Below are 11,744 nucleotides of genomic sequence, written 5' to 3' on the forward strand. Positions count from 1 at the left end.
CATTTTCTTTCCCTTCCAGATTCTGTTTGCCTCCAATGATTGGTCTTACTTCCTTGCTGCCCTGACGGGCCTTTTGTTTCAGTGTCAATGGCTTCTTTGGTTTTATCTTTTGAACAAGAAAACTTGAGCTCCTCAATTCCATGTTCGTAGCAGAGGTAATGTCTTTAAGAACACGCATACATTCTTCACTGTGGTCTCTCAGTGACCCTAATTTCTCTCATTAGATTAGTGCTGCTACTTGTATTAAGACTGCTGCTTTGCTACTCCCGGTTATTAACTTCAAGTTTTGCAAAATCATCAAGTAGCCATGATGGGATTGGTTTCTTTGTTGGTTTTGGTGCTGAATGCATATGTTGTTTATCATTGCCCTGATGATCCTCCTTCTGTACATTCACCCTCCTTCCAACTTAGTCAGCTTTCAACGATTCTCCCACCAAGTCTTGGTTTAGTTTGTTTGAGGCTGCGTCCTCTAATAGAACATTGCATACCCTCACACTATGCCCAATGTGGGCGCAGTACGTACAAAAAGTCCCAATGCATTCATACCTCAGCCCCACCTTTGCTAGTCTTTGGTTTGGTCCTTTCACCCTGAGACTATCTTTCACTGCGTTATCACCATCAAGCATGAATTTAGCTTTAAGTATATGAGATTCTTTACCTCTGACTTCAAACATTCCTATCTCTAAAAGTTCTCCCAATTTTCTCCCAAGTTTTTGTCCAGCTTCCAATGTCTTATAGCATTCAGGGACACCCCAAAATTGCACCCAAATGGGAAATTTTGAATTTGTATTGTCTTTAGAATTTCTTGTGTCAGTCCATTGTTGCACATGAAGGATGTAATCCTTGAATAACCAGGGGATCCTTTCTCAATATGCCACACATCTTTCTCTTCATCAAAGAAGAACTGAAACTGATTATTCCTCTAATTGACTACTCTGAACCCTGTTGGTTTATCCCTGATTGCGGACAGAGCATTCTCCATAGTACCTGCCAAGAATTTTTGTGCCGAAAAAATTTGACCTGTTAAACTCTTTGTGCATGCCTTTACACCATAAGAGATATTCATCTCTTCTAGTACTACTATATCCTCCTCATCTCTTCCATTGTCATTGTTATCTACATTAGGGTTTCTTCGCAGGTCATCCATGTTGCATATCAATGATTGGTGATTGACTTGGTGTGAAATTTGTCGTGTAGCAACAACCCTAATAGGCACAATATAACCCTAGTAGAGCACTAACCAACCCTAATAAGCACTTTTTAATAGCCAAAACAATTCTAAGTAATAGCTTGTTCCATTATGTAATATGCAAAATAGAAAAAATCAGAAGAAATGAAATTCTAAGTAACAATTTGTTTAATTCTACATGCTCTATCGTCCGCAATCTTCCATATAGATATAATAACACCAACAATATCAATCCAATAATCCCAAAATGATTGCTTAATATTCTTCTTCTTTCCATGGATGGAGATTTAAAAAAACTATAAACATAAGAAAACTATAAACAACAAGGACAATGGTAGAGCTGACCCAAGTCTAGAGGATCAAAGACCCAAACCTAAGATATAAGTTAGGCCTTCTGAAGTTGCAGTCGGACTAGTTTGACCCAAGAAACAACCCCTGTGGATGAGCGAATAAGGATTTGACATGTAAGATTACAAATAAGGTTATAATTCCTTTAACTCTAACAGAGACAAGTACAATTTCATTAAGTGCCTCGAGAAAGTCATAAAATTTAAAGTGCACAAGGTCTTATGCTTTAGGAGTAGTTTGATGGATACTGAATCTGTACATTTACAGTTATTGTGTATATTGTTGGTATTTTTGGCAGATATTTAAGTTAAGAATAGATCACTAAATAGTAGTCAATTAAATTTTGTTACAACAAAACATTACATATTCACATATATGAAGTCAAAAAATAAAATTAGAGATCATTTGGTATTTAGATTTTGAGGATGTCAAGGCAATTTTGATTCATTGTATGTATATTCATATGCTCATTGAAAAAATTTTTGAAAAGTTATTGAGAAGATACTTGTTACTCTTTCTATTAAAGCACTTGAATATAAAATATCTTTTGAAGATATCTAATTTGGTGACAACAAATACTTGTCACAAATTATAAAAATAAATTTGAAAGACTACTTGAGTTATTTTGTGACAATGTGTCAATAGTCTAATAGTCTAATATTATAAATTATTAAATAAAAAATTCAAATAATTTAAGTGTTTATTGAGCAAATTAGCACAAATTTCATTAATACGTGTATATTTATTTAGTAAGAAATAAACACTCAAAGTCTTTTATGTGAATACTATTCAACGGAGGATCATATCATTTTGTGGTATGTTGTTTTAGTGGGAGTGTGCATTTGAATGCTCATATGATTTAGACAAATTTATGATATAGATGTTTCTGCAGAAATAATATATTTAGTTTTGTTTTCACTCTTACTTATAATTCATAAGGTTTAAGTTTGACCAATTAGAAATAGGTATGCATGATATCATTTTCGCATGTAATTCCTTATTACTCATCCAAATTTGATATATGTCGTTGAGTATATTGGTATGGTGATCATCGTGGTTCCGTTGCAATACTAATATGATAAAAGCTGTTGTAATTCCATAATTGATATATAAGACATACTAGATTGTTAAAGTAATCAGGGAAATAACATTCAAATGCATACATAAAATTTATAAGATGTGAGTATCTTAGAAAAATATATATGTATAGCCCAAGTGGGACATTGTTAGAAAATTATTAATTTTCTAATCTACTTATGAGCAATATATATATCAATTATAATTACAAATTAAATTATTTTACATTAAATGACTTATATAATGGTGATATCTTAAAAAAACAAAACTAGATATACCATATTATTTGGATTTTAGAATTTAATGAGTGTCACACTCAAATAGAAATAATGACTTCGAAATTTTAGTTCTCAATACATCAAAGACTCAAAGCTGCTTCTACAGCTTTTTTTATTTTTATTTTTATTAAAGAAGTTGCAATTTAACATTATTAAAAATACATAAGACTTTAGTTATGAAAGATTAAATAATCAAACTCTTTTAATCATGTACATAAATCAAGTATATTTTCACTCTAGTATATTTTTTTAATAATTTAACATAAATAATTTTAGGGTTAAAAGCTATCATATTTATCATCATCGTCAACACAAGCAATTGTGAGCCCATCTTCATCAACTTAACTTAAACAAACATTATGAATTAGGTATCTACACTTTATTTAGCGAAAATACTAATATGGCATATAGTCTTGGCCTCTTGGATTTAACTTTGATATGGTAGAGGTTGGTTATTACCTTGTTTTTGTTGGGTGTCCACAAAATGCAAAGTATAATTAATTATGTAATCTTCAATTTGAATTATTTCTATAGAAATACTTTCTTTCACAACGTGCACTATATTATATAATTTTATAAATTTGCACATATTATTCATAGGATAAAATAAAGAAATTAATTATAAGCATAACTATATCATTATTAAAAAAATTTCATAAGTTATTTTAAATTTTTTCTTCATATCTTTACTCTTCCTAATAACTAACAGACAATTTTTTTAATGAACAAAATATTTATAATTTTTATCTAATAACAAAAGAAAATATACATGAAAATTTTTTCAATCACTTATGATTTATGTTTCACAAACATGACCATATATGATACCGACTCAACCCAACTATCTGATGAAATTTGAATTGTGTTGGACTATTTTTAACAAAAAAATGGTAACTTCTTATTCACAATGACATAGAAGTGGGAAAAAATGGATATAAGTAGTGAGAAATTTTAAAAAAGATAGTGAGAAATTTTCATTGATGATGATCTGCTTAAGAATGCTTTGATTCCAAGCAAGCAGAGAAAAAATTAGCAAAATGGGAAAAGGCTTTGACACCTATAATAATATCCATCTCTTACGTCTCTTAATTTAAAAGCTTTAAACCAACGACTCCCCAACTCATCGTTTGGTACAAACTCATGCTCATGCATCCACAACTAGTGAGTGACTATGATGTTTCGCTCCCTCAAACCCACCATTTCTTATATACTCATTTTTCACCGTTCTCTCTTCCCAATCCTCCTCTCAAGTTTTTTGGCCCTTAATTGCCATGGCTGGCTTCATTACTGGCTCCAATTCTCATCACTCACCTCACTCTGATGAGGTATATATCTTTTCATCTTGCATTGATCCCAATCACATGCTTTAATTCTTACTCTTCATTTCTTTTTTTTATTTTAATTTTAATATAAAGAGTTTTATACAGTTATCCAATTATATTCTTGTGTTTTTAGATGATTTTTTAGGTAGTGAATTTAAAAATTATTTATTTTTTATTATAAATTTGATTTTAATAATAAAACCATTTTACATGTACATTTAATTACATAAAGCCATATTAGCAAACATAACTACCACATGAATAGTCATTCAAGAAAACGTTTACATTGTGAAGACATCAAAATTAAATTCTTTTATTATTAAAATACAATTCTAACCGTCAATGAAAATTAAATTTTCTTTTTTTTCATATTTTATCTAACTGATTATTGAGTATCAACCTCATATGAAGTTGATTGCACATGAGTTTTTGCCATAAAAAAAATATGCTGCATCATTCTGGCTCTGTAGTAATGTTAATATGATCTTGGTTGGTTTCTGAATTCTTATGCATGTCTTTTTACGTGTGATGTCTTGTAGCACAAGTCTCCAAGCAACGAGGCCGTACCGTCAAAAGCATGTCGAATTTGCGGTGATGAGATCGGACAGAAGGAAGACGGAGAGGTGTTCAGGGCATGCCAAGTTTGTGCATTCCCTGTATGCCAGCCCTGCTATGAATATGAGAGGAGTGAAGGGAACCAGTGCTGCCCTCAATGCAACACTCGCTATAAGCGCCAAAAAGGTTATTAGCCTTTAATTTGTGGTATCAATATCATCATCATAGATATAAAAACAAATAAAAGGACTTGGTTTTTGTTGATGAAAAAATATTAGGCTAAATGGGTTTTTTTTTTTCTTTTTCGTTAATTCTCTGCAGGTTGTCCTAGAGTTATTGGAGATGAGGAGGAGAATTTTGATGCAGAGGATTTTGATGATGAGTTTCAGATTAAGAACCATTCTGATGATGCTGATGCAAAACTTGCTTCTAATCATGGAGTAAGACAACATCATCATCATTCATCACTGACAAATTGGCTTATAATTTGAAACTTTATTTATTTATTGTTCCCACTAATTAGTTTCTGAATTTTGGTTTTTGATTAGTTGGTTTTTGAAATTGATGAGTTTTTTAGTCCAAACCAATGACTCAACTTGAACCGAACCGAACCAATCCAATATTTGATCAAATTAGTTTGGTTTAGATTTGTTGAGAAAAGATTTGTTTACTATGATACTATCAAAACTAACCTGATTACACCCCTATGATTTATTGAGTAATAAGTAATTGAAGTGAATATGGAACTGTTGTGAATGTTGCAGGAAAATGGAGACTGCAATCAACAGAAATTGAATCCAAATGGCCAAGCTTTCTCTTCAGCAGGAAGCGGTATACAATTACAAAATTGTCCATGATTGATGATTTTTCTTAGTAGGATGTTCTCTTTTGTTTTATATATCTTTTCTGATTTGGTTTACTGTTTTATAGTTGCTAGCAAGGATTTTGAAGGAGACAAAGAATTTTATAGCAATGAAGAATGGCAAGAAAGAGTAGAGAAATGGAAAGTAAGGCAAGAGAAGAAAGGTTTGCTAAACAAAGAGGAAGAAAAAGAACAAGTTGAAGATGATGATTACCTGTAAGTGATTTCTTAAGCTGCTTCTTCCTTTGAATTGGACAAAACAAGTCCCTGTAAGATTTGAATTCTACAATTATTTGTTCATTTCTATCTTGTATCAAAACAGAAGCAAAGTATTAATAGAATCTAGCATATGGTTAAGTCTTTGCAATGTAACAAATTTTGATACAAATGTTGCAGTTTGGCGGAAGCGAGGCAACCACTATGGCGCAAGGTTCCAATAGCTTCAAGCCTAATCAACCCATATCGCATAGTGATTGTGATGAGGCTGGTGATCCTAGCATTCTTTTTCAGATTTCGGATCTTAACTCCGGCCTATGATGCATATCCCTTGTGGCTTATCTCTGTGATATGTGAGATATGGTTTGCAATGTCATGGATCCTTGATCAGTTCCCAAAGTGGTTCCCCATCACACGCGAGACTTACTTGGACCGATTGTCCATAAGGTTCGAGCGTGAAGGGGAGCCAAACCAACTGTGCCCTGTTGATGTGTTTGTGAGTACTGTGGATCCTCTGAAGGAGCCACCAATCATAACAGCAAACACTGTTCTTTCAATCCTCTCTGTTGACTATCCTGTTGAGAAGGTGTGCTGCTATGTCTCGGACGATGGTGCTTCCATGCTCCTCTTTGATTCGTTGGCCGAAACTGCCGAGTTTGCAAGAAGATGGGTTCCATTCTGCAAAAAGTATAAGATCGAGCCAAGGGCTCCTGAGTTCTATTTCTCTGAGAAGATTGATTACTTGAAGGACAAGGTTCAGCCTACATTCGTTAAGGAGCGAAGAGCCATGAAGGTAACTCTTGAGTTTCATTACCTTGGATATGAAGAAAGGACACAAGATTTTGTATTTGATTTTTGCAGAGAGAATATGAAGAATTCAAAGTGAAAATCAATGCCTTGGTGGCAAAGGCTCAGAAGAAACCAGAAGATGGATGGGTGATGCAAGATGGAACTCCATGGCCGGGAAACAACACTCGCGATCATCCGGGAATGATTCAGGTATATATTTCTTCTTTTCTGTAGTTTTCATCATCTTATGATTAAGGAGCAAGCAAAAGATGAAAAGAAACATCTTCCATTTTGAGGAATGTGACATATCCATTGAGTTAGACCCTCTTGGTTTTTGCAGGTATATTTGGGTAGTGCTGGTGCACTAGACGTGGAAGGCAAGGAACTGCCGCGACTCGTGTATATTTCGCGTGAGAAACGGCCTGGCTATCCACACCACAAGAAAGCTGGTGCCATGAATGCTTTGGTATATGCATTGTTTATTAATACTTTCAATTCTTGCATGAAAACATGGTTATAACCCTGCCATTGTTGGGTATCCTCTCAAGGTTCGAGTTTCTGCTGTTCTTACAAATGCACCTTTCATGCTGAATCTGGATTGTGATCACTACATCAATAATAGCAAGGCTTTAAGAGAGGCTATGTGCTTCTTGATGGATCCCCAGCTTGGGAAGAAGCTCTGTTATGTCCAATTTCCACAAAGATTCGACGGTATTGATCGCCATGATAGATATGCAAATCGAAACACTGTGTTCTTTGATGTAAGTCTCATTCTTTCTAACAATCATGCATACTATGTTTCAACAACTGACCTTTAATGTTGCTTTTCATCATAGATCAATATGAAAGGACTAGATGGGATTCAAGGTCCGGTTTATGTTGGTACTGGAACTGTGTTCAACAGGCAAGCATTGTACGGCTATGATCCACCGGTATCCGAGAAGAGGCCCAAGATGACTTGTGACTGTTGGCCATCATGGTGTTGCTTTTGTTGCGGCGGTTCCAGGAAATCCAAGTCAAAAAAGAAATCAGGAGCAGGAAGTGGTCTCTTAGGTGCATTATACACCAAGAAGAAGAAGAAAATGATGGGAAAAAATTATGTTAGAAAGGGTTCTGGCTCCATGTTTGATCTTGAAGAGATTGAAGAAGGTCTTGAAGGCTATGAGGAGCTAGAGAAGTCATCTCTCATGTCACAGAAAAACTTTGAGAAGCGATTCGGGCAATCGCCGGTTTTCATTGCTTCCACTTTGATGGAGAATGGAGGACTACCTGAAGGCACCAATTCTCAAGCATTGGTTAAGGAGGCCATTCATGTTATAAGCTGTGGCTATGAAGAGAAGACTGATTGGGGCAAAGAGGTAATGCCATCAGTTACATTTATTTCTCTTTCTGGATTCTGCTTAATGAATTTCTCAAAAACATGAAAGATATCATTTGAACTTTTCTGTATAAAACAGAGAGTTTAATTTTGATGCTATAAAATGTTTTCCACAATTGTCCAATCACAAATGTTCTTTTTGATGATCATTTATGAGGTTGATATAAAAAGTAGTTATTGTTGCTAATATGGTATCATGTAATTGGATATACGTCTAAAACTGCTTTACAGTGCATCAAAACAAAATTCTAAAAGAAAGAGTACATAGATACTTTTTTTTTGGATCTTTGTTTTCCAACAAATTTATTCTTCCAATATCTTTGTATTTCTGTTTTAAGAAGGTTTCCAAACTGAACCAAAGTTTTATGATTGCTAAATCTTTCAAGCCACGCCTTGACGAATTTGTTTTGTACTACAGATTGGATGGATTTATGGGTCAGTGACAGAAGATATTTTGACTGGATTCAAGATGCATTGTAGAGGATGGAAATCAGTGTATTGCATGCCAAAGAGGGCAGCTTTCAAGGGATCTGCACCAATAAATCTATCAGATAGGTTGCACCAAGTTCTGAGGTGGGCTCTTGGTTCGGTTGAGATTTGCCTAAGTCGCCATTGTCCATTATGGTATGGCTATGGAGGAAAGTTGAAGTACCTAGAGAGGTTGGCTTACACTAACACCATTGTTTATCCATTCACTTCCATTCCTTTGCTTGCATATTGCACAATACCAGCTGTTTGTCTCTTGACCGGGAAATTCATCATCCCCACTGTAAGTTAGTACTAATTAAGTGCTCAACATTTCAACGAGTCATCATTTGCTTTTGAAAAACAAACAAGAAACATGATTCTATTGTTTTCACTTTTTACTGTTAACACAATCACGAAAGAATTTAATTTTAGTGCACTGTCAGTGTAAAGCAGTTGCATCCAATTGCTATCTTTTACATTGATTACGTGAATGGTCATGAAAAAGAATAAATGTGATTGGATGACTATGTAAGATGTTTTATACTGTTGATGCATCAATGGTGAAAATAGAAAACACTGGAATCAAAACAGAAGTTTGCTAATGCTGCTATGAGATTTGTGTCTCCTAAATGTTTTTTACTTAATGCAGCTGACCAACCTTGCTAGTGTATGGTTCATGGCCCTATTTATCTCCATCATCTTAACCGGTGTCCTCGAGCTCCGGTGGAGTGGCGTTACCATAGAAGACTGGTGGCGAAACGAGCAATTCTGGGTGATCGGAGGCGTATCGGCCCACCTTTTCGCCGTATTCCAAGGACTTCTGAAAGTCCTTGCCGGAGTAGACACCAACTTCACTGTCACAGCAAAAGCAGCAGACGATACAGAATTCGGAGAGCTGTATATGTTCAAATGGACAACACTTCTCATCCCACCAACCACTCTCATAATCTTGAACATTGTTGGAGTTGTAGCTGGTGTGTCTGATGCAATCAACAATGGATATGGATCATGGGGTCCCTTGTTTGGGAAGCTATTCTTTGCATTTTGGGTCATTGTTCACTTATATCCTTTCCTTAAAGGTCTCATGGGGAAACAAAACAGAACTCCTACTATTGTGGTTCTTTGGTCAATTCTTTTGGCTTCTATTTTCTCATTGATTTGGGTTAGGATTGATCCTTTCTTGCCAAAGCAAACAGGTCCAATACTCAAACAATGTGGTGTAGAATGCTAATAATAAGGCTGCATGTGTTTTCTTTTACTAGTGCTTCCAAAAACCATTTCATGAGTAATGCATGGAACTTTTTGTAATAATAATGTTTCTATTTTGTTACTGATATTTTTTTTGTTTGAAATTCTGGGAAAGTGTTATCTGTGTATATACTACTGTATAGGGTTATGCATGGTTGGAATATGTACAATTGAATCTGTTGTTTCAGAGATTGTCACTGATATGGAAAAAACTGAAGATTTTTTCGGGTACTTAATAATTTCTATCTAATGGGACTTGATTTTATTTTTCATTAATACCAACTACGTATCTCTCTACAATAGTTAATTGATCGCTATTTTTTTTTTTATTTGTCTGGTATGGTTGATATTGATCAGGAGGTAGGATAACTATAGTCAATAGCTATCTATGATGGTTTGGCATTTTGTTAAGTGTTGATTTTATATGTATTCAATGAATATTGTCAAATGAATAATAACAACAACAATAATAATATTGGTTTGACTAGTAGAAAATAATAATATATTATTAAAAAATATTAACAAATAATTCTCTAACTATTTAGATAAATTTAATAAACAAAAATAAATAAATACTAGATTCAAAATATTGTATAAGAAAAAAATAAAGAATTATTTAAAAGTTATATAATATTCAGGACAAATCACTTAAATAAGTTAAGGGGAGCCAAAAATTACACAAATCAGCTAAATAAAAAACTGGTTCATGAATTAATCAGTCCATGTTTCTATATAGTTCGAATCAACTTAATTCGAACTCTATTTACATGTAATTCGAATCATATTTATTCGAACTACACACGTACACACCCACTAATTCGAATCAACCTGATTCGAATTACACACAGACCCAAGCACGCGTTCCTAAGTTATTCGAATTACTTACGAACGCGTGCTTGGGTGTAATTCGAATTATACTGATTCGAATTACTGTGTGTAATTCGAATCACCCTAATTCGAATTACATGTAATTAGAGTTTGAATTAGGTTGATTCAAATTATATAGAAATGTCTCTTAGTTAATTCATAAACCAGTCTTTAATTTAGCTGATTTTGTGTAATTTTTTACCCTCCTTAACTTATTTAAGTGATTTGTCCTAATATTCACATAAATATAAGAAAAAATATTAAGGCACAAGTGAGTCATCAAAAGGTTGAAGAGGTCAAAACAAGTCCAGTTAGATAGTTGGGTATATAAAAGAGCTCCACTAGTTGGTAGAAGCACTCGCACTTTAGGGTTTTACTTTCAGTTTAAATAAGCTTCAAAGAGAAACACAATCTTGTTCAATTACCGCATCAATTCAGTTTACATTTTCTGTTTTCAAAAAAGTTATCTTCTTATTCTTCAATTAATCAGTATTTCTATTTTCTTTTATGGTATCAAGATCCCTAGGTTCATGATTGATGGCATCTTCAATCAATGAGTTTCCATCCTCAGCAAACATGTTAACATGGTACCAAATTCGAATAACAGCAGCATCGACAATTTGACAACAACACAATTTCTTTCTCATAGACCATTCAATCCGATTCAAGACAAACTCGGAGAGAACAATCATAAACATGGGAGCAACAAGCTCTTGCATCCATAAGAGGTCAATGCTTACAAGATCATCCGCAAAAAGAGAAGATTCCACAACAGTTCGAAAATCAAGAAAAATCAAAGAGCATGTATTGAATCTGATCAATACACACAATGGATTCAGGATGATCAGAATCTCATATAATGGTTGCTAGCATCGATGGATTCTGTCTTTAAGCAAAAAATGGTGGGATGCATCTATAGCTATCAAATCTGGAAAAAGATACAAGTTTATTTTCAAGAATCAACCAAATTCAAAATTAAACAATTGAAGACTCAGCTTAAAGGAATCAAGAAACAAGGTCTTCCAACAGCAGATTACATTTCCAAGATCAAGACCATTGCAGACTCACTAGCAGTCCTTGGAAAACCTCTCAAAATGGAAAAACAGATACAAGCCATCCTACAAGGACTTATGAAGACTATCAAATG

At 34.0% G+C, this 11,744-nt stretch overlaps 1 protein-coding gene across 1 annotated transcript; it reads left to right on the top strand.

The window, feature by feature from the left end:
- Positions 1–4,103: 4,103 nt before the first annotated feature.
- On the top strand, positions 4,104–9,837 carry LOC130974253 (cellulose synthase A catalytic subunit 4 [UDP-forming]-like). Its single transcript, XM_057899052.1, has 12 exons — positions 4,104–4,217; positions 4,754–4,955; positions 5,091–5,209; positions 5,534–5,600; positions 5,700–5,847; positions 6,028–6,640; positions 6,709–6,846; positions 6,977–7,102; positions 7,185–7,397; positions 7,473–7,994; positions 8,433–8,783; positions 9,132–9,837. The coding sequence occupies exons 1-12, from the start codon at positions 4,164–4,166 to the stop codon at positions 9,711–9,713; spliced, it is 3,135 nt and encodes a 1,044-aa protein (XP_057755035.1). The 5' UTR covers positions 4,104–4,163; the 3' UTR covers positions 9,714–9,837.
- The last annotated feature ends 1,907 nt before the right edge of the window (positions 9,838–11,744 follow it).

The sequence above is a fragment of the Arachis stenosperma genome, chromosome 4, assembly GCF_014773155.1.
Source record: "Arachis stenosperma cultivar V10309 chromosome 4, arast.V10309.gnm1.PFL2, whole genome shotgun sequence".
Taxonomy (NCBI): Eukaryota; Viridiplantae; Streptophyta; class Magnoliopsida; order Fabales; family Fabaceae; genus Arachis; species Arachis stenosperma.

Bases quoted from the DNA above. Each gene is read 5' to 3' on its own strand.
- LOC130974253 (XM_057899052.1), top strand. From the start codon at position 4,164: ATGGCTGGCTTCATTACTGGCTCCAATTCTCATCACTCACCTCACTCT. The intron at 4,956-5,090 runs GTTATTAGCCTT...AATTCTCTGCAG, and splicing joins TCGCTATAAGCGCCAAAAAG to GTTGTCCTAGAGTTATTGGA. The intron at 5,210-5,533 runs GTAAGACAACAT...TGAATGTTGCAG, and splicing joins AACTTGCTTCTAATCATGGA to GAAAATGGAGACTGCAATCA.